Source organism: Trachemys scripta, chromosome 1 (genome assembly GCF_013100865.1).
Source record: "Trachemys scripta elegans isolate TJP31775 chromosome 1, CAS_Tse_1.0, whole genome shotgun sequence".
NCBI lineage: Eukaryota > Metazoa > Chordata > Testudines > Emydidae > Trachemys > Trachemys scripta.
In genome coordinates this window covers 6,237,914-6,260,429 of record NC_048298.1, presented here as the reverse complement: position 1 = coordinate 6,260,429, position 22,516 = coordinate 6,237,914, and the positions used below count along the sequence as shown (strand labels likewise).

General features: G+C 48.0%; 1 protein-coding gene across 1 annotated transcript in view; it reads left to right on the top strand.

Annotated features, from left to right (window-relative positions):
• The window catches only part of LOC117873537 (collagen alpha-1(VII) chain-like), a 227,207-nt gene that overhangs the window by 179,135 nt on the left and 25,556 nt on the right, over positions 1-22,516 (top strand). The window contains exons 83-88 of the mRNA XM_034763016.1: positions 520-600; positions 3,717-3,770; positions 4,073-4,126; positions 4,531-4,593; positions 6,149-6,211; positions 15,415-15,531. Coding sequence (XP_034618907.1) covers positions 520-600; positions 3,717-3,770; positions 4,073-4,126; positions 4,531-4,593; positions 6,149-6,211; positions 15,415-15,531 — 432 coding nt within the window. The remainder of the gene's footprint in view (positions 1-519; positions 601-3,716; positions 3,771-4,072; positions 4,127-4,530; positions 4,594-6,148; positions 6,212-15,414; positions 15,532-22,516) is intronic.

Genomic DNA, 22,516 nt, shown 5'->3' with positions numbered 1-22,516 from the left:
AGGGAGACGGGGGGAGAGGGAGATTGACTTTCCCTGTTTTCATAGCAATATCCTGCATTCGTTGGCGGATAGATCCTTATTTTGCTTCAGACCAACTTTACAAGTGTGAGCGATTCTCCATTCCTCTGTGCACCCCTCGCTCCCGAAATAAAAATGGGTCACTTCGCCCAGTTTGGTATTCAGGGCTTTAATGCATGTTTATCACTGAACTGTGTTGCGACCTATGGCAAGTCATTCAACTGCCGCATGCCTCAGTTTCCTCATCTGTAAAATAGGGATAATAAAACTTCTCACAGGTGCAAGGCTTGACCTGTGCAAAAGCCTTGGAGACCCTCGGGGGACAGTGCGATATGAATACAAAGTTGCAGCATTGATGTTAGTACATTTTTTCTGCTTCTGATCTATGCCCAGGAGGACACGCTGCCTTAGTCCTATAATTTAGTTTTCGTTTTTGTTAATGCACCCAGAAGCCTCCCAGCAGGCAGCATGGAGAAATTAATATTACTGCTCTTATCACAGGGCATGGCTGGCCTTGATGGGAAGAATGGAATCAAAGGAGCTAAAGGTGACCGAGGTCTGCATGGTCAAAAAGGGGAACCGGTGAGTCTCGCAAAGAAAGACAGAGGGATATTTTGAAGGCTGAAAAACTGGCTTGGTGCTTTTTCCAGTATTGCCAGCCCCAAGGTGTTCAAAAATCACAAGTCAGACTCACCAAAAATCATGCGATTGGCTCTAAAAAATCATGAGATTATGTACAAATAATAGATGTGGGGGTCTTTTATTTGCCTTCTGCTTTTTGAGCCATTAGGGTGCACTGGGGGTAGGGTGACCAAATGTCCCGATTTTATAGGAACAGTCCCAATTTTGGGGTCTTTTTCTTATATAGGTTCCTATTACCCCCCACCCCGGACCCGATTTTTCACATTTTTCTGTCTGGTCACCCTAACTGGGGGTCACATTTTGAAGCTTCCTCCACAGCTGTGAGGGCTAGAAACTGACTTTTTCTTTAAGAATGAAGGCTGAAATCATCACAAATCCACGTGACTCCAGGAGCTGGGGCTTTAAGGAAAACAATAATTAGCATGAGACTCATGACAAAATCATGAGAGTTGGCAACACTGCTTTTCTGACCCAGATTCGGAATTCCCGCCAAAACACGAATCCTCAGCATTTGGCGCAGTCCCTCAAATGCTTTTGTTGTTGTTTGTGAGACTTGCTGTAAGCAAAATTACTGCCTGACACCACTGGAGAACTCTGAACTATGCTGTGGGCAGATTCTCAGCCTGTATAAATTGGCGTAGTTCCATTGGACACTGATTAGCACCCGCTGAGAATCTGCCCTGAGTCTCTCGTGACAGAATTTTACATTCTCCCAGGGCAAGTTCAGCTTTCCAGACGTTTACCTTCATGCTACTTCCAACCACAATATCCACAGCGCTGGTAAAACTGGTGTGGGGAGAAGGGGAAAAAATCAGCCCGCTGCTAGTTCCTCAGACAGGATAATTTTTCCAGGAAAGAGATTTTCTTGTTACAGGAGGCACGAGGAATTGTGGTGGGAGCTTTCCTCTGCAGGCAAAAGTGAATTTTCCCCTGGGACAAAGCCGGGTCTGTAAATTAACTCTTTTGTTTCCTGGTGGAATTTTGTCCTTCTCTCATTAACCCTTAAAAGGCCTTCAACGTCTCCAAAGCGGAGCGGGGGGAAAGGGAACTCTTTCTGGTTTTGACTCTTCCTGGAAAGTGGCCAAAATCTTTGGCAAAAGAATTTGAAAAAGTGTTGCAAATCTATCGAAAGGCAGCTCTGAGCAGAGCCAGAGCAGCACATCAGACTGCTTGGTGTTACAACTCCTCGGCCCTTTAGAGCATTCAGTCAGGGAACGAGCCAGGCACTACAATGTTCGGAGCAGTAACTAATGTATGAGTGTGGCGGGGCGACGACTCACCGGCGTGGCGCCTCCTGCTGGCCGTCTTGGGAATTAGCTCTTTCCAGCCCAGAGCGCCCTCTGCAGGCTGGTGTCTTACCTGCTGCTGGCCCCCGTGTCTCTCCTGGACCCCGGTGCCCTTTGCCCAGGGGTTCTGCCCACCGCAGTACCCCCCTGCTCTGGGTCTCCCCTCACAGGGGAACCCCCCAACCCTCTATCCCCACCTTGCCTCCGTGGCTACTGCCAGTCACCATCTAGCTCCCGCTCACTGGGGCCGACTGCAGTCTGTAAACCACTCATCATCGGCAAGGAGGGGTTGGGCCTGCTGCCTATGCCTATCTCTGGGCTGCCCCTCCGCAGCCCTAGTACCTATTTGGTCCTTTTAGCAGGGCCTGCAGCCTGGGGGTTTTCCTGCTGGAGCTCCCCAGCTCCCTCTGCCCTTCCCCAGCACTGCTCCACCTCAGGTACCCTTCCCAGCTCCCCAGGCAGCCCGGTCCTTCTCTCTCAAGAGGCGAGAGAGAGAGTGTTTGTCCGTCTGGCCCACCGCCCTCTTATAAGGGCCAGCTGGGCCCGGATTGCACTGGCTGCAGCTGTGGCTGCTTTCCTAATCAGCCCAGCTTGTCCCCTGCCACAGCCCTCTCCCCGGGCTATTTTAAGCCCTTCGGGCAGGAGCAGGGTAACCACCCCGCTACAATGAGCTAACAGAGATTGTCTAATAACTGCTACCTGTCGCAGCACTGATATGGTCTTTCCAAACCTCTAGACATTCAAGGCTGTTCGTTATTCCAATTCACTCGGCATCGGGAATCCCCGTAAAACAAGCTGCCATCCTGTGATGAGTGATGGCACTTTTTTAGCCTCGTCACACTCCAACCATATTCCTGGCAGCTGTGTAGAAATCAGTAGATTGTTTGCGATGTGAAGACAGAGAGGGAGAGTCACTTTGGGGTCGAGCGTACTCCACTAGCGTGTGTGTTGCTGTGTTTTCCATCCCAGAGGTGGCTGCATTTCCATGGGGGGAATGCTTCCTGTATACAAGCTTATAAAATGCAGTGGAGCCTTTGGGGTGAAAGGGGCAATATAAATTGAAGATGAGGCTATTAGGAGAGCTGTATTTTTAACTTTCTAGTTGCAGATCATTGTGTGTACGTGTGTGTGTATCAAGTCCTTCCGCAGGGCGCCCTCCTCCGGTGGTGTCTCGCTCGCCGTTACTCCTGCTTTGTTGTCTCCACCTCTCTCTCGGGCCCACGTCGCTCCCCGGACCGTGGCGTCCTCTTCTGGGCCTTTTGGGGGAACCAGCAGGCTATAATCCAGCCACTTGCCTTGGCGGCCTGCTGCTGTCACCAGTTTAGTCCCTTGCTCCAAGGAAAAACTGCAGTCCGTGTTGGCCACTTCCCTCAGAGCAAGTGGGGGCAGCGCTAGCACCTTATCTGCCCTTACTCCAGGGCCTCAGTCTGGCAGCGGTCAGCCAGAAGCTCCTTCTGCTCTGCTACCCTGCCCAGCACCGCTCTAGCCATGGTGCTCCTAGGCAGCCAGTCCTTCTCCCTAGCAGGCCAAGGAGAGACTTCTTTCTGCAGCCCTTTATATATTGCCCCTGCTGGCCCTGATTGGCTGCTGCAACAAGCCACCTCCCGATTGGCTCGCTTAGTGAGCCCTCCTCTAAATTGGAGGGTTCTGCACAGGCTCCCTCTGGCCTGCTTTATAAATCCCTTCCGCCCTGTGTGGGGCAACTGCCCCACTACAGACAGACAGACGCACGCTCGCTCTCTCTCTCTCACTTGTTTGTCTTTTATTCAGGGAGCGAAAGGTGATCCTGGTATAACTGGAGACCTTGGACGGAAAGGATCTAAGGTAAGAAACAGGCATCATCACAGAAATAATGAGTACTTTGGCTATTCTCAGGGGCGGAGGGGAAGATGGTGCAGCAAATATAAAAACTGGTTGACCTGAATGATTGTAGAAAATGGCAAGTGGACCACTCTGCTAGGTAGGTAGATGGCAGGTGAAGAAGAGAGCAGTGCAGTGTTTACACAACTCTGTAGAAAGGCCCTGTTAAGCCAGGCATGAGTTAGTGCTGGCCCTTTGCACAGGGGTGGATATCACTGTGCTTTGTCCTACTTATCTTTACCAGCTAGTTGTCATTTCTCTCCAAGGGCTTACGTGGTTTTCCCGGGCGGATGGGTAGCCCTGGTGCAGATGGAATAAAGGTGAGGACTTTTTATTGTTCTTCCTCCTTTTAACATTAGTTTAAAGGAGATCTAGCGTAGGTGCAGTGTGTGCCCATGACAGCCCAGGACAATGAGGTTCTCCTAGTTATCTGCAGGTCAGGCCCAGCATTGGGCCGTGACAGATGCCGTTATAATGTCCTGGCAACCTGTCTCAGACCCAACCCGGAGAAGCTACCCGTAGGTCTGAGAGCAGACGTCACATTCCATGGTCCATTCTATTGGCAGCTGATCCACTCACCAGTTTGGAGGAGGTTTAACCACGCCTATTGCAATACTCTCCATTGTGTCTGATTTTCACATGCATTAACCACCCCATCATCTTTCTAATCGGTGCCTTGTGTTCCCAACCTGCTTACATTTCCAATATCTTGTTCCACATGCAGGGTGAGATTGGCAGTCCTGGAAAACCAGGGATACCAGGGTCAGATGGACTGCTTGGGCCAAAGGTGAGTAGGAAAGCCCCTCTTCTCTCTCAGATGGAAGCTTTGTGAGGGCATTACAGGTGTTTGAAATTTAATTACCCAATGCCCATGTGCCTCTCTGTGGGCTTGTCTAGGGACAGAAATGGCACTGATTTCACACAATCTGCTTCTAAACGAATGCAGTTAAATCAGCGCAAGCTCATGTGTGGACGTGCTTAAATCAGTTTCAGACTGACTGGTTTTAGCTTAAATTCAGTTTGTTACCAAATATAGTTAAATGGCTGCAAATTTTGGTCAGTTGGCCAGGCCTACTGACATAGGTGCTGAAACTAGGGGGTGCAGGAGCACCCCCTGGCTTGAAGTGGTTTCCATCCTATACAGGGTTTCCAGTTTGGTTCAATGGCTCCCAGCACCCCCACTATACAAATTGTTCCAGCACCTCTGCGTAGTGAACACTGGGGGAGGGGGAGGGAGGCAGAACACTGTCTTTTTGAACAGCAAAAGGTGAATGCTGAATATCTGTCAACGAGCTCGGGGTTTGGTTCTTGATTTTCGTTCTCTTTTCTCACCTCCATGGCTGGTCGGGGAGGGGAGGGCAGGTGTCAAGCTTTGCCAGCCAACGCATTAGTTGGCTTGCTCTGAGCACTCACTCAGGGCCTGATCCGGAGCCCATTGAAGCCAATGAGATTCTTTCCATTGACTTGAACGGCATCGAACCAGACCCTCATTGTGTCAAACCAAAGCTGGTAACTTGCCAACGTGTCTGCCACCAGCGATACACCCAGCCAGAGGGGTCGCAGAGGGAGTCAGACAGACAGTCAGGCAGACACTGCATGTTACTCATCAGGATTTCTGCTGAGCTAACCAAATTCTAGTAAATGCGAACTGCAACACACAGATTCAATAGGGCGCCATGACAACATACCTAACTCTGTGACAGCCTAGCACCTGGGTGGGATGTTGTGCATGTGTGGGAGGTTGGCTTGTTTGATAAGGAAAACCAGAGACCTCGAGTTTTGTTACTAACAACCCACCATGCTTTATTTTTTACTCTCCCAAAATAGATCTGCCATCTTAGGGAACCTAGCGAGCACGACATCTAATGACAGGTTTCAGAGTGGTAGCCGTGTTAGTCTGTATCAGCAAAAAGAACGAGGAGACCTTGAGGGACCTTAGAGACTAACACATTTATTTGGGCATAAGCTTTCATGGGCTAAAACCCACTTCATCAGATGCATGCAGTGGAAAATACAGTAGGAAGATATACACTACAAAAGTGATTTTTTCCCTCCTGCTGATAATAGTCCATTTTAATTGATTTGTCTTGTTAGAGTTGTCAAGGCAATCCCCATCTTTTCATGTTCTCTATGTATATATATAGAGAGAGAGAACATGAAAAGATGGGGATTGCCTTGACAACTCTAACAAGTCTCTAAGTTGACATCCAATGAGTTCTTTCCTGCATTGAGGGGTACTAGGGCCCATTCAAACAGCATGTGCACTTGTCACTGAATTACAACTCGCTTGGAAAATGACACGGTTATGCATTGGCTTTGATTTTTCTCTTGTCTACCCCCAGGGTGAGCGAGGAATGTCAGGTGCAGATGGCCCCATGGGAGTTTCTGGGGAGAAAGGAGAAAAGGTTAGTACTCTCAAAAGAATACCGAGAGGCCATGTTTTGAATGAACCATCCATCATGTTGAGTTAACGAAATTATACACTTGCTAAATCGCATGTACCCTTTCCAGAGGACAAGTGTCACCTGTCTTAAGCATTAAGCTTGGACTTGGGAGATGTCTCCTTAAGGTCACTCTGTGGCAATGCATTTAACCCTTGGGGCTGGTCTACTGCTTTATCTATCTCGGTATTGTTAAAGTGGTACAAATCCCCTAGTGCGGATGCAGTTATAGCAGCATAAAGGCATAAATAGCCGTTCCTATGCAGAAAGGAGACTATATTGGTGTAACCCTTCTGCCCATCTAAGTTGGCAGCAACAAGGGCCGGGTTCTGTATCTAGGGGTTCCATTTCAATAACACAATGCAAAACCGGCTCGAGCCCCCACCCAGTGACCTGGGACAATTACATACCACCCCCTGGGCACCTCTAAGAGGCAATACTTCCCCTCTCGCAAGCACGGAGTCTGAGTGTAACAGAAAATGTTTAATAACATGAGGTAAACAACATCAGCATTAAATTGGAAAAACACCACAACTAGAGTTCTTAGACCAAACCATGAGCGAAGACCCACCCCAGCAAATTGGGCCGTGTCCTCTCCCGTTGGTTCTTGAAACCAGCGACCCAAGAATCACCAAAGTCCCAAAAGTCCACCAATCCTAAAGTCTCTTGGGTCCAGCAACCCAAGAATCACAAGAGTCCCAAAAGTCCAACAACCCCCCAAAGTCTCTGTCCATGATCAGTGCAGCCCCAGAGTTCAAAAGGGGGGGGGTGAGCAGGTTGTTAAGGGGCACCTTACGTGATCCGAGGCCAACCGGCTGCTTCTCCGTGGGGTTCCACCGCAGCCTTCACCACGAACTGCTCCACTCCACCCCCAGTCCCACTCCTGCCGTCCCACGAACCGCTCTGGCAGCTGCTCCGCTCCGCTCACCGACCTGTGAGCCGCGCCGCTCCGCTCCGCTCCGCTCACCGACCTGTGAGTCGCTCCGCTCCGCTCCAGCCGTCCCTTGGGCCGCTCCCACAAGGCTCTGCTAGCTGCTCCTCCAGCCGCTCCGCTCACCGACCTGTGAGCCGCTCCGCTCACCCCCGCTAAGCTAACTTAGCAATATAGCTTCAGGCTCCCCCACTAGTTAACACAGCCTCAGTGATCTCAGCTCTTAAATATCTTTAGCTCTTTTGTGATTTCAGCTCTTACTGATTTCAGCTAGTAGTAGGGGAGCCCCAGTGCTGGTGCACTATTGGCCCAAAGTGAACTCAGCTCAGCAGTCTGTAACTAGACTCCTAAGGGAATCAAAGTTAGCTCTGACATTCAACAGTGGAGAGAGGCGGTAGTGCAATTGGTGTTTCAACCCCCTCAGGGAGGAGGCCATACCATCAGGTACAAATACCTGTCCCCATCCTCTCTCAATTCACTGGGTTTTGTAACCCATGCCCCTTGACAAGCAAATGCTACTTAGGTAATGGTGAATGACTCACTCAGTCCTTCTGTCATACAACAGTTCCACTGGCCTTGATTCACAGAATCAGGGTAACAAAACTTTATTCTTCCTGCCCCAATAACAGAGAAACTGGGGATCCCACACCAGCCAAAGTAACCACTTTGAGTTGCTGTGGTTTCATGCCAGGCGAGTGGGTGTGCCTATGCAAACCAGATCAGCCCCTGGAGTTCTTTTCCACACTCGCCATAATTCACCACCAGATGTCAGGGTAGAGCTCATCCTGACTCTGCTTACATTGGTATAAGATGCCTTCATGCTGGTATAACTGTGTCCACGCTAGGGGATGTTTTGGTAAAAAATTGCACCCCTAACCAACATAGTTGTACTGGTACAAAATCTATGTGTAGGCTAGGCCTTCGAGTGGAAGCCCTGGTGTGGTGTATACACCCCAGGCCATTTTTGTAGAATCGCAAATTGATCTTAAAGGACTGAAATACACACAATGTAGACTCTTTACATCCAACATACTGGGCCTGATTCTCCTTTCACTCGTACCAATTTAATTCAATTTAATTTAAATTGCTCCCTGGAGTCACTCCTGACTTCCACTGGCTTAAGCCCCTGAAGAATCAGGTCCACCGCATTCTGCAGATGCATGGCTGTAAGAGGTAAATAAGGCGCTGACGCTGTGTAAGTGAGGAGGTATGATCTACACTGCTGTGCCAGCTCATACTGAAGGCTCGTCAATTACAGCAGGGGTGTCGTTTTTATTTGTTATTTCATTCTTTGTGCCGGGACTCGAGGTCCAGGTTCTGGGAGCAGAGCAGGGAAGGGGAGGGAAATGCTTCCCAACCATGCAGCTCCCTGGACTAGCTTGAAAGAAACATCCTCTGCTCAAATATTTGCATCAGTTGTAACAATGGGGATGTTTTTAAGAGGTCCAGGCCCTCTCAGCCAAAGTTCTCAAGTGGGGAAAGACTTGGAAAGCTTTCATTCAAATCTGTTCACCTCGATGCACCTCCAGATGTCTCCTGACCTCCCCTCAGATGCCTGTTCCCCTTCTACTCATTGGCCTCTCCTCTTGTCCTATCCCACATGCCGCTTCTGCTCCTCCCCACCATCTACCCTTCCTGTGCAGCCATTGTATGTGATCCTCACCTGCCCATCTCTCTGCTATACCCCCTCCTGCCTCCCAAGCAGTCTGCCTGCTGGTTGGTCCAGTTCCCACCATCCACCTGCTCTGCAGTGCTGCTCCATAGGAACATAATTGGAAGGGACCTCCTGGGTCATCATCTCCAGTACCCTGCTATCATAGGTAGCCACGTTGGTGCACCCGGGGTCTGTCTCTATTGCAATGGTAATTTGGGGTCCAAACCTGCTTCCATTGATGCCAGCAGCAGTTAATGAATATGAGATTTTTCGGGCTATGAATGTGAGCTAAAGTGTAAATATTTTAGAAATAAGTCATAATAGAATGGTTAGATTTGGCAGTTGCTTATCCTTTAATAATGATCCTTTATTAATGATCTGGATGATGGGATGGATTGCACCCTCAGCAAGTTCGCTGATGACACTAAGCTGGGGGGAGAGGTAGATACGCTGGAGGGTAGGGACTGGGTCCAGAGTGACCTAGACAAATTGGAGGATTGTGCCAAAAGAAATCTGATGAGGTTTAACAAGGAGAAGTGCAGAGTCCTGCACTTAGGACGGAAGAATCCCATGCACCTATACAGGCTGGGGACCGACTAGCTAAGCAGCAGTTCTGCAGAAAAGGACCTGGGGATTACAGAGGACAAGAAGTTGGATATGAGTCAGCAGTGTGCCCTTGTTGCCAAGAAGGCCAACAGCATATTGGGCTGTATTAGTAGGAGCATTGCCAGCAGATCAAGGGAAGTGATTATTCCCCTCTATTTGGCACTCGTGAGGCCACATCTGGAGTATTGTGTCCAGTTTTGGTCCCCCCGCTACAGAAGGGATGTGAACAAATTGGAAAGAGTCCAGCGGAGGGCAACAAAAATGATTAGGGGGCTGGGGCACATGACTTATGAAGAGAGGCTGAGGGAACTGGGGGTATTTAGTCTGCAGAAGAGAAGAGTGAGTGGGGATTTGATAGCCTTCAACTACCTGAAGGAGGGTTCCAAAGAGGATGGAGCTCAGCTGTTCTCAGTGGTGGCAGATGACAGAACAAGGAGCAATGGTCTCAAGTTGCAGTGGGGGAGGTCTAGGTTGGATATTAGGAAACACTATTTCACTAGGAGGGTGTTGAAGCATTGGAATGGGTTATCTAGGGAGGTGGTGGAATCTCCATCCTTAGAGGTTGACAAAGCCCTGGCTGGGATGATTTAGTTGGGGATTGGTCCTGCTTTGAGCAGGGAGTTGGACTAGATGACCTCCTGAGGTCTCTTCCAACCCTAATACTCTATGATTCTAGTAGAAACCATCTTCCAATATGTTAAGGGCTGTTATAAAGAGGATGGGGATCAATTGTTCTCCATGGGCACTGAGGGTAGGACAAGATGTAATGGGCTTAATCTGCAGCAAGGGAGATTTAGGTTAGATAGTAGGAAAATCTGACTAACTAAGTTAGACAGGCTTCCAAGGGAGGTTGTGGAATCCCCATCATTGGAGTTTTTTAAGAACAGGTTGGACAAGTACCTGTTAGGGATGGTCTAGGGTTACTTGGTCCTGCCTCAATGCGGGGGGCTGGATTTGATGACTTCTCGGGGTCAACATTTCTATGATTCTATGAAGTTCATAAACTTACCAAGCTCCATCTGAAAATGAGTTAGGCTTCTTGTCCCCACTACTCCTACTGGAAGGCTTTCAAAACCTCACTCCTCTGATGGTTAGAAACCTTCCTCTCAATTTCAGCCAAAATTTATTCATGGACAATTTAAACCCATATGCTCCCTTGGCCTGCTTGTGCTACTGCTTCTTCCAACCCCGCCCACCTTTCCAATTCTCACATGCGCCTTGATTTCCACACCCTGACTGCTTAGCTCCCCTCCCACCAACCTTCTTGGCTCTCCTTCCCAAACTACTCTTCCCTCCATGCACACTGTGGCTGCTTCTCCCCACACTCCTTAGCAGTTACTTAGGCTAGGTCTACACTACCCGCCTGAATCGGCGGGTAGAAATCGACCTCTCGGGGATCGATTTATCGCGTCCCGTCGGGACGCGACAATCGATCCCCGAATCAGCGCTCTTACTCCACCAGCGGAGGTGGGAGTAAGCGCCGCCGACAGAAAGCCGCAGAAGTCGATTTTGCCGCCGTCCTCACAACGGGGTAAGTCGGCTGCGATACGTCGAATTCAGCTACGCTATTCACGTAGCTGAATTTGCGTATCTTAAATCGACTCCCCCCTGTAGTGTAGATGTACCCTTAGAGGATAATGTCAGGTGTTGCCAACTCTAATGACTTATCCTGAGTCATCTTGCCATATATATGGTATTTTTTCTTAAAGCCCCAGCTCCCAGAGTCACGTGATTACCTTAGAATCTCAACTTTCATTTAAAGAACCAAGGCTAAGCTTCTGCCCTCTGTAGTGGAGAAGAAAAGCTTGAAAACGTGAAACCTACAGGCTCAAACCCCAGAAAGCAAGTAAAGCAAACCCAAAAGGCGTTATTTTTAAAGCCTCATGATTTTTAAGCCAATCTGTTGTTTTTCGGGGGTCCTGACTCATGTTTTGTGAATGCTTGGGGCTGGCACTGCTGTCCCAGGGGAGCCTTTTTCTCGGCTATATTGTTTTATCACTGCGTTTGTAATTTCTCATTAATAATGGTGTGTGCATGATCGTGTGTGAATTTAGTGATGGTGAAAGGTGCCAAGTGTACATGCTTGATGACCCCTTTTTATCCCACCACCACTAATGGTGCTGTCCTCTAGCGCCACCTCTAGGGATGAAAAGGAAGTTCAGGCTCTAGGCACATTCAGTCCTTGGCTTCTCCACAGAGACTCTCTACTAACGCCCATTGGTGGGGGAGGGCGGGATTTGAGGACATGGATAACTGTCCAGTTGGAATAACACGGAGACCTACCAATTCATTTCATGTCGGTCATTAAATCAGTCATTGCATGGCTGCAGCTTGAAAGTCGGTATTATCACGGTCTGTGGCTTAGTGCTGAAAGGACGTATATTAGAGCAGGTTAGCAAACAGATTCCCTGCCCCATGAAACTTGAGGTGTTTTTTTCTAAATGGTCCCAAATCAGGAAAAAAAGCCAACATTTTGAATTTTTTTTTTATGAACTGAAATTCCAGAAAACAATTCAGTACGGGTCAATCGAAACATTTCGTTTAACTTTCAGCCCTTTTCCTTGGTCTTGTATAGAATTAAGTTTCAAATGAAAAGTCATTTTGAAATGAAAAAGTGAAAGATTCGTTGCAAAAAGGTTGAAACGGAATGTTTTGACACTTTCTAAATGTTTTTTCCAATTTTTTTTTCTAAATGCAATTTTGTCAAAATTACATAAGAACATAAAAACATAAGAACTGGGTCAGACCAAAGGTCCATCTAGCCAGTATCTTGTCCTCTAATGTGGCCAATGCCAGGTGCCCCAGAGGGAATGGACAGAACAGGCAACCATCAAGTGATCCATTCCCCGTTGCTCATTCCCTGAAACAATTTTGCAAAAATTAAAAATAATTTGGTTTTGTTGAAATGACATTTTCTGAAGGGAAAGTGGTGTGATGCAAATTTTCCAACCAGCTCTATTGTATTTCCCACAGCCAGTCACTGGAGCCATTCATTCATTCTCTGCACTTGCAGACTACACCAATATCTAGGTTATAGCTGCTTTTGTATCCTAAAGAGTTTTTGACATCAAAACAGCTTTTCCGTTCACCTTTACAGATTTTCTCACATTAAAAAAAAAATGCCTTTGAATTGAATTGCACACGCTCTATTCTTATCACAAGCTAATTGGTGCATTATGATGTGTGGTGGAAATTTATCTGAAGGAGAATTCATGCTGGCTGTTTCTCTTCTTAGCCTTAAATGGTATTTCTAAATGGTGTCATTATCAAGGCTTTGCAAAACTCAAGTATGTTGGGGGGGGGGGTTAACTTGGAAATCCAGGCTATGGTCAAATTCAGCACTTAAAATTCCAGCCATCGGAATTGCAGATGTATTAGCGACACAATTAATGCAGCATACCTGCCTGTCTGCTACTAACTAGTGAGGGGAAATGGAGAAGGATGGAAAGCTACAGGGAGGGGAGAAGAGATGAAGGGAGCAGGATAAGAGAAAAAGAGAGAGAATAGTTTACTTGGGAGAGGAGATAAATAAGAGGGGACATGATAAAGTTATGTGAAATAATGAAGGGGGTAGAGACAGTAGATGGAGAGCTTCTTTTCTCCCAGGACAAGGAGACATGCAGTTAAATTGGAAGTGGCAAATTCAAAACTGATCAAAGGAAGCAATGTGTAATTGAGTTGTGGAACTCATTGCTGCAGGAAGCTGTTGAGGCCAAAGCGTTGCCAAGAGGCAGAGGAAGTTGGACCTCGATATAGATAGCAAAAATATCCAGAGTTTTAATGGTTAATGCTAAAAAATTTGGAAAGGGAGATAACATTTCAGTGCATCAGGGCTCAGTGCAATCTCTGCTAGGGATTAGGAGGACATCTTCACCGGGAGCAGATTACCCCGCTTCTTCATGCTGTGGGTTTCTTGCACTTTCCTCTGAAGCATCTGTTTGGACCCGGTTGGAGATGGGATTCTGGAGTGGATGGACCCTGGATCTGGACTAGCTAGACCATGGGATCCTATAAAAGAAGAAAGAGAAGAAGAGTTTCGTACTTTCTTCTTGCTAGTTTGCTTTAGAAGTTCTAGCCTTGTGGCTAGCCAGCCTGCCACCCACTCTTGTGAGCGCCTACTTTGTATTGCGGCCACGCACGAGCTTATGCAAGTCAGCGCCTGAGATACAATTAAACTGAGAGTCACCGGGGGTCACTTGTGCTAAATGGGAAAACAGGCTCTGTTGGGCAGGGGGAATGCGTTGTATCAATCATGTCGGGGGGGCTCCCATCTTGATCCTCCACCACTCAGCGACCCGACTGACTCACATTCCATCTCATTCCCCAAGAGAGCTTTGCTTTGGAGCGGTTGGGGAGGGGGAGGGAAGGAGCTGACTCTCCCTTCAGAATAGTTTAATGGGACTCTGCCTTGCTTTAGATGGATGGGCTTCTATTTTTAGTGTTCAAAAGAAACAGCTGCATGAATTAGAAATCCAGCTTGGCTGAGTCACTGAGGTCTTCCCCTCCACCTCCTTCAAGTTCTTCTCTCTCCTCGGAGCAACTTCAGGAGAATTCTCATGAGTTCACGTTAGTGTGCATTTAATGGCTCAAGTATTAGTAACTGAACCTTTGGGTTTGCTGAGTCATCCAGCCCAGGTCCAGAGGGAGTGAGAAACATGTTACCCTCCAGGGAGGGTTGGGTAGCACGTGTGAAATGAGTTGGGCATCTCACTTTAGCGCCCAGCAGATGGATGGCGTCCATGTCACAAAGTAGTGACGGTGCCACAGGGTGTGGCCATCACCGTCACAATCGGCACGTTTGGTGGCAGCCTCTTCAGAAAGGTTGGGGATTGGGTGGGCCAGGGAGTCTGAACAACCCTCTCAGCCCAACAGATGGGCACACCGGAGTGTTGAAGCATGTTGGCAGGCCAGGCCCTGGCCGGCAGGATGATCTAGTGGAAAGGGCACAGGACTTGGACTCCCAAGACCTGGGTTTAAATTCTGGCTCCAGCATAGACTCCCTGCATGACTTTGGGTGAGTCACTTAATCTACATTGCACCTCAGTTCTCCGTCTGTACAATGGGGATAAAAGCACTGCCCTACCTCGCAGGGGGGGAGGGGAGTTGTGAGGATCGGTACATCTGCGAGGTGCTCCGTGATGGGGGCCAGGTGAGTACCTCGATGGTTAGTCACTATTCTCTGGGTAAATAGAAGAGTTCAGATGCCAAGACCGTCAACACTGTTCCTTAGCAGAGGCTGTATCCACCTGCACCTGGCATTGACAGGGGAATGGAAATGGGTATTGCCAGGAAAATTTTCCCACCCCCATTCGTCTCTTAGCACAGGAGGGCTCTTTGGGTAGAGTTTCTCTGAGATAACAAGGTTACTCTGGGAGTGTAATCCGACGCAAATGTGTTTGTCCTGCTGTTTCAACATTGCAGCAGAGGGCCCAGCACAGAGACGTAACTCTGTAGTGAATGCAGGGCCGACCCCAGGCACCAGCGAAGGAAGCAAGTGCCTGCGGCAGCCAATGGAAAGGGGCGGCGATGAGTCCCTTGTTGGGGCAGCACGTCCGGATCAGGCGGCGGCGGCACTTCAGTGGCAGCAAAATTGGCCCGCTCCGGATCGGTGGCAATTCGGCGGCGGGCCCTTCACTTGCTGTCTTGCTCCTCAGCAGCACTTCGGCGCAGCTCGATTGGGTTCTCTTTTTCCCGCCGCTTGGGCGGCAAAAAAGCTGGAGCCGGTAGTGAGTGGCTGGATGAACTAAGCACTGCGTCTATGTTGGCAAAGGGCACCCCCCCACACATTAAAATCATTTCACTGCATTATTAATAGGACAACCAGATGTAAAGGGTTAATATATGTCCCACTGCCAGTAACCCCACTGAAAGCATGTTGGGTAGGCCTTTGCAAACCTCCATCTTCCGGGGGGCATGTCTATCCTCGTTCGTATTTGAAGGGAAGTCTCTGATCCTCTCTCTGTTTGGAATTCTCAGGGGGCCAAGGGAGTTCCTGGCTTGGGCGGATTTAAAGGGCAGGTTGGATTGCCGGGGAAGATTGGTGTGGCTGGACCACCTGGATCTCAGGGACCACAGGGGGACCCAGGACCACAGGTAAGACATTCTGGGCAGATTGCATTAGATGCTCTGCAGAATTCACACAGCTCAGGCGACTGTTTAGAGGGGTGTGAGGTAGCTGGCTGACTGCAGCCTGAAAGCCAAGGCCGGTCACTTGCAGCTTGCTTTTCAGGGGAGCTGAGCGTCCATTTACCCCACTGGCTTCAGCTTTTAAGAGTCTGTAACTGTAGGAGAAAGAGAGCCTGGAGCACGGGGCCTGGTGCAAGATCTGAGGCCTGCACAAGAGGCTGTGAACCAAAGTCAGGCCATATATTAAAGCAGATGTTTACAAGTTCACTATATGACCTTTGCAAAAACATTGCCAGTGTGGCTAAAACACAGGCACTCCTAGGAAGTGACAGATACTGGGTATGTGCAAGAACACACCCCAAAAGCTTAGTCCAGGGACATCCTGGCCAATGCCAGATAAGAGGGTCTGCTAGAGGTAATGAATAGATAATGAAGTTGTGCCAGAGACACCTGGAGCATGATACAAGGGGAGGTAATAAGCAGATGTCATAAAACACGTAAGATGGTCTGAGCTGTTTATCTCAGTCTATAAATATTGGGGTGTCTCACCTTAACCCTTTGTGTGGCCTTGGGGACAGCAGAAATTCCCGCTGCTGACTGAGCCGTTCCTTGCCACTGGACACTCGTGTGTTAGCGTCCCTGTAACCCTGGAGCCAGGGCACTAGTGCTGTGTCATGAGGGCAATAAACCTGGCCGAGTGACTTTGTCACCGAACCGTGCCAGTGGTCATTCTTTCTGGGTAGTATGATCGAGGTCTTCCAAACCAACTATCTGCGCAGGGCTGGGACAGCACACAGGCACCTAACTGACAACAATAAGCGACATAGCCAGCTCTAACCATGGCCTTCTCCACAGACAGCGTGGTTGGTACGTGGCAGATGACAAAGTTTGGCCCTCACCAATAGTCTCTGGGGCATATTGTAACCCAAGAGGCAAGATTTAAAATCGGTGGTGTGAGGGAAATAACCAGTTGAAGCAAAACTCTCCACAAAAAGCTCACACGTGTAAACCTCTTCAAGGATCCCCCCTGCGGGCTACTGACTCAGCAAGAGGAAGGACAGACCCATGGTTATAGTGCTATCCTGGAATGTGGGAGACTTCCTGCTCTGCCACAGACTCACTGTGTGACCTAGGACAAGTCACTTAGCCTCTGTTCCCCATCTGTACAATGCGGGTATTGGCAGCCTTGCAGGGGTGTTGGATAAATACTGCCCATCACTATGGCAATGGGGGGCCAGCTAGATACTGCTTGGAAACGGTACTTAAGCAAGAGGAAGGTTGCGAACTGTAGGTGGGCATGACAGACCCTGTGCCTGGTCCTCCAGTCCCATTGGGCTTCAGTGGACTTGCTATGCAGAGCCACCTGGCGAAAGCACGTTTAGAACAAAAGAAAGCCCTGAGGGGTGGCGTGGGCTAGAGGTGTCTCAAAGCTTGCTCAACGTGGGAACGTGAATTCAAAGCAGTTCTTGTCTGCGGGCTTTGCTGCAGCTCTTGTTCTTTGAACTCTTCAAGGTGAGCAGGACGCGCCTCCGCAGAGATAAAGGACTAAGACCTCTAGCTGAAGGAGATCGGAGTTCTGATCCCGGCTCTGCCACCACCTTGTTCTGTGATCATGGACACAGATCATGGACAAGTCACTTAACCTCTCTGTGCATCAGTTCCCCATGTATAAAATGGGGATAACAACACGCCCGTTCTCCCATCCTTTTTCTGTCTATGTTGAAAAGTCTCCAGGGCACCTAAATAAGAAAGGAAAGCGTGGTAAATTTTAAGCTGCTAGCGCAGTGACTGTGCCCCGACAACCCTAGACATTTGGGGTATTTGGTGCCTATATTTCTGAAGCAGTCGGATGCTTTAAAGCTCTATTTGTGGGTCTTCTTTAAGATGTGTCTTTGCACGCAAGACATGCTGGGCTCCTTTTGAAATATAACAAAAAGACTTGGAAATGAGACATGCTAATGCTATTGAGGAATGTGAATGTCCTGCGCCCAGATTTTATGATAATGAAGAGTGCATGCAAGCATAATACAGCAGAGGATACAGTAGATTAATGCTAATCAGCAACCCACGAGCATCATTTATTAAATAAGCAAGAAATCTGCCAATGAAACAGGACTAAAAATAAAAACATACCTCTTGACTGTGCTGCGGGGAAAGGCTGAGTTTCAGCCTTCAGCTAGGCGATAAAAGTAAATGAATGTCAAAAGAATTGAGAACACGAGAAATGCTTAGAAGAGGTAAATGTCTGAAAGGCCAACCATTTCCCATAAATTAATCTGTAAACAGGCATTTAAAAATCACTATCAATGAATAGGTGAGGGCGCATAGAATCCTAGAATCGTTGGACTGGAAGGGACCTCGAGAGGTCATCTAGTCCAGTCCCCTGTAGTGTGTCATGTTTCACACCAGAGGTGGCTGCCTATTGCACATCAATGGTGGTGTGACCGGATGCCCGGGATGGGCCACACTGAAAATGTCACACTCAGGGCAGATGGCATGAAATAGGAGAGACACTCCCCAGAGCTGGTGGTTTACTCTATACTTAGATTCACCAAACCAGTAACAAAAGAGCTTCTGCAGAACCACACCGATTAACCAGAAGCCAAACAAGGCACTCCAGTCCTTGGCTCCCATCCAGGCAACCCAATCTAATATAGCGAGAGGTTATTGAAAACCTATTTCACCAGATGTGAGGTTCTTTCTAATCCCAAAGGATCAGACACACATCCCCAGGTTAATACAAATCCCAGATCTTACCCAAATATCACGCTCCCAGTCAATCTTTAGTAAACTAACTAAAGATTTTAATAGTAAAAGAATAGAAGCGGGTTATAAACGGTGAACAGATCATATACATACAAATGATTGCAAAGCCTTTCAGGTTTGTAGCAGGGATGGAATAGCTTGCGGGCTTGTAAGGTGTCTCTGGTAGCTTCCAAAAGATTGGAAAGTCCTCGGTCCATAGTTCAAGATGCTCCATTTTTTGTAAATCCACAGTCCAGAGAATTAGAGCAGGAAAAGAGGCAAAATGGAAATATCTCAGGGGTCTTTTATATCCTCTGCCATGTGCATGGAAATTGACTATCCCAAACAAAGCCCACAGCCACTGTGTGTGTGGAAAATTACTGGCCCAAGATGGAGTCTAGGGTCACATGAGCATATCACACGTCCTTACAGGGTTTGTTGGATCACAGGGAAATAGTCATTGGCTCCTTGCTCATCTGCAGGAAGACCTACTGTGTGGGATGAGTTTCTTCAATGGTCATTGTGAGAGCTGAGTGTCCTTGATGGACCATCAATACATAGGTGTCTATCCCTGATGTACATCCATCTGGTGGGTGTCTCCCAGGAATACAGCACAGGTTTCCATAGCCAAAAGTCATAACGTCCACTATAAAGATGATACATGGATTTAACCAGAATAATCATACTTGATAAACTGTAACTTTTCCATTGACACCTTCGTACAAGATTTATGGTTATAAATTATATAACAGTGGTAATATCAATGGTATAAATAGTCCTATTTCATCACACAACATCACAGATGGGTGAATTGATTCTGTAAATACCTCCTGGAGGAAAGGTAAGTTGTGTCTGTGCTTCAGGAAAACAACACATTGGGGGAGGAGCGGGCAAAGACGCAATGTTTTTGTCTTTAACCATTATGTGGCGTTACCCAAGTACTTAAGACTCTCTCACCATCAGCCAGCCAGTTGCGGGGGGGCGGGAGGGAGGAGGAATAAAGTATCATGTAGCAAATATCATCATGTCAAGAGATGCGGAGAATTTGATGTGCAGAGCTGGTATGACTGATACAATTCTATAACGTCTGTGCTATACAAACAATAGAGATTCTCCGGTGGAAGTCATTCAAACCCCATTTCCTGGGATGACCCAAAGTAGACAGACAGAAAAGCGGAACACAGAGCAGCGTTGGGCTTATTACATCAGCGTCAAACTGAGCTTGGACCTCAAGAGTTCCATTTCCTTCATTAATCTAGGATACGTCGTTTCCAAGTGGTTCAAAATTTGGCCAAACGACTGAATGGAACAACTGACATTACACCCCAAGTTCTCCTTGGATTCTATTTGAGCTTGGGATGCAAACAGTGCTTCCAAATCCACTGTTTGAAATGAGCAATAATTAGTCACAGGATTGTCCTCTCCTGGCTTTCACTGGACCCCAATCTTGGACCACATGAAGGCAGTGAATATGTCTTTAGTGCATGGATCTGCAGTCTGATTTTTCCACTGCCTTACACCATGTGTCATCATTTACATCTGTACAAAGTGAGTGAGTATAAAATGCTGATCGTGCTTTACGCCCACTTTGGCACAGGTGTGTAGATGCTGACGCAAGGTGCAGGGCAGTGGGGGATCATGACCCTAGAGAGGAGACAACTAGATAAGGGCAAATGCAGTAAACACAACTAATTCTAGCTTGCATTCATTATGGTAATTGTCAGGTTTAATAGCTTAATTATGTACTTGGAGATACTATAAAAGAAGGGCCTGATCTAGACAAAATAAACTCCGGGATGCAGAAGCTCAAACAAAGTAACAGGCCTTCATTTCTTGAAGTATCTTTAGTACAAAAGATGGGCCTATATCGTCCCTTACTGTAGCAAACATCAAACCACTATGGAAGAGCGCGATCCAGAAACCGACCCCAGTGTCCCAGTAGGAAGCACATTTGGAGTCATCTGGCTTATGAGGCGTAACTTCCTTTTTTGCTCTCCTTAGTTAAAATCCACACTCCGTTTTATCACTGAAGATCCAGCCCAGATCAAGGTTCCCATCCAAGTTCTAAAACCCTGAGAAGAGGAGTTTACAATGGGAGTAACACTTGTCCAGTGGTGCTATCCTAATGTTCATTAAAACTTTTTTTCTGCACTAGGAGGCATGCAGTTAGCTTTGGCATGTTCACAGGGCCAGATCTTGCTCTCTGTTACGCCCGTGCATGGCCCCACATGGTTTAGAGAGGTTCCAGAATTTGAGCCTGGTGTCCCAGATTGTCCCTTCAGCTTACGCAGGTACAGGGGACCTCACTCAGGCTCAACTCCCTTCAGGGCATGCAAGGGAAGAAAGCAGCACTGCTCCATGCAGAAGGAGTGTCCCAGGGCTTGGCTGAGCACAAGAGAAGGTAGCACAATGGGCTTGGCTATTCACACAGGCCGGAACTTTTATTCAGCCCCATGGATTTCCACCTGGCTGTCCTGTCTGGATTTAAAGATTCCCAAAGCAGCTTTACCTCCCATAGGATGCTCTCCCCAGCTGCTACAAAGGAGCCATGCTGCATGGGGAAATGGACAGCAGAGCAACGTGGCATGGGAGCCAACTCTGACAGGCCTTTCCTGCTGCCATGAATTGTGGGGTTCCCTTTCCTCAGGGATCCCCTGGATCTGTGGAGTTGGGAGGCCTCGCCTCCTGCCAGCTCTCAATTCCTCCCTCCTGAGAAGATGCTTCCCTGGGAGTTCTAGCAGGAGAACCTAATAAAATAATAATATATTGAGATGTTAGAACTGGAAGGAACCTTGAAAGGTCATTGAGTCCAACCCCCTGCCTTCACTAGCAGGACCAAGTACTGATTTTTGCCCCAGAACCCTAAGTGGCCCCCTCAAGGATTGAACTCACAACCCTGGATTTAGTAGGCCAATGCTCAAACCTTGTGAAGATTTCTGGTCCCTTTGCATGGGAAAACCTCCTCTGCCCCAGAGCCATTAGAGCAGTCACCTGCATTGAAATTTAGCGTCATTGCGGTAGTTCTGTGCAGCATGCATAGATACATAGTCATTGGAAACACTGGGTCAGATCCTGCTCCCACGAATTCTGGACAGGGGTTGATGTCAAGTAGTAAATGTCAGTGTGTTTGTACTGTTGTTCCATGCTTTATGCTTCCATAGGAATTCACAGATTATAAAGCCAGGAGGGACTGTTGTGATCATCTAGTCTGACCTCCTGTATAACACAGGCCATAGGACTTCCCTGAGTTAACTACTGTTTGAACTAGAGCAGATCTTGATTTAAAAGTGTGCAGGGATAGAGACTCCACCACAACCACTTCTACAAGTGGTTAATTACCCTCACGGTTATAAACTTGCACCTTATTTCCAGTCTGAATTTGTCTAGCTTCAACATCCAGGCATTGGACAGTGCTACACCTTTTTCTGCTAGATCGAAGAGCCTATTATTAAATATTTGTTCCCCATGTAGGTCGTTAAAGGCTGTAATCATGTCACACCCTAACCTTCTCTTTGTTAAGCTCCTTGAATCTATCACCATAAGGCAGGTTTTCCAATCCTTTAATCATTTTACTGGCACTTCGCTGGGCCCTCTCCAATTTATCAGCCTCCATCTTGACTTGTGGACACCAGAACTGGACACAGCGTTCCAGCAGCGGTTGCACCCATGTCCGGAGCACCTCTGGTATTACACGCTGTTTCACTATCTCCTTGTCTTCTTCTCTTTCCATCGGTGAGGCTTCATCAGTGTCATTTTGTGTGCCAAACATTCTGTGGAGATCTCGCTGCAGAAAGCCGGGCCCTGATCCTGGAACTGGCTGTGTATGGGTAGACCCTGGCACTCACATTGAGGCTGGTGTCTGCACACACACTCAATGAGTTGCAGGATCAGGGGCCCGGGTGAGCAGCTGCTCTTAGTACAGGCCTGTCTTGTAGCAGGCCTCAGAGAGCTGTGTTTGGAGGATGGAGGGTGAATCAGATGACCAGTGTTTTCTGTTTCATTAGCAAAAAGCGACGTGGCAGGCAGGCCAAGCCATGGGAAAGAGATCTTTGTGACGCCTGCGGCGTGGCCAGTGTTACGTGCTTAGATTCTATCATTTCTGCGTAAGGAAACTGGCTTGGCTTGGCTTGGCTTGCTGGGCCACTGGTGCAACCCTAAATTGGGCCCCTCCTGATACTTGGCCCTCTACCTTCAGTTCCGCTCATCA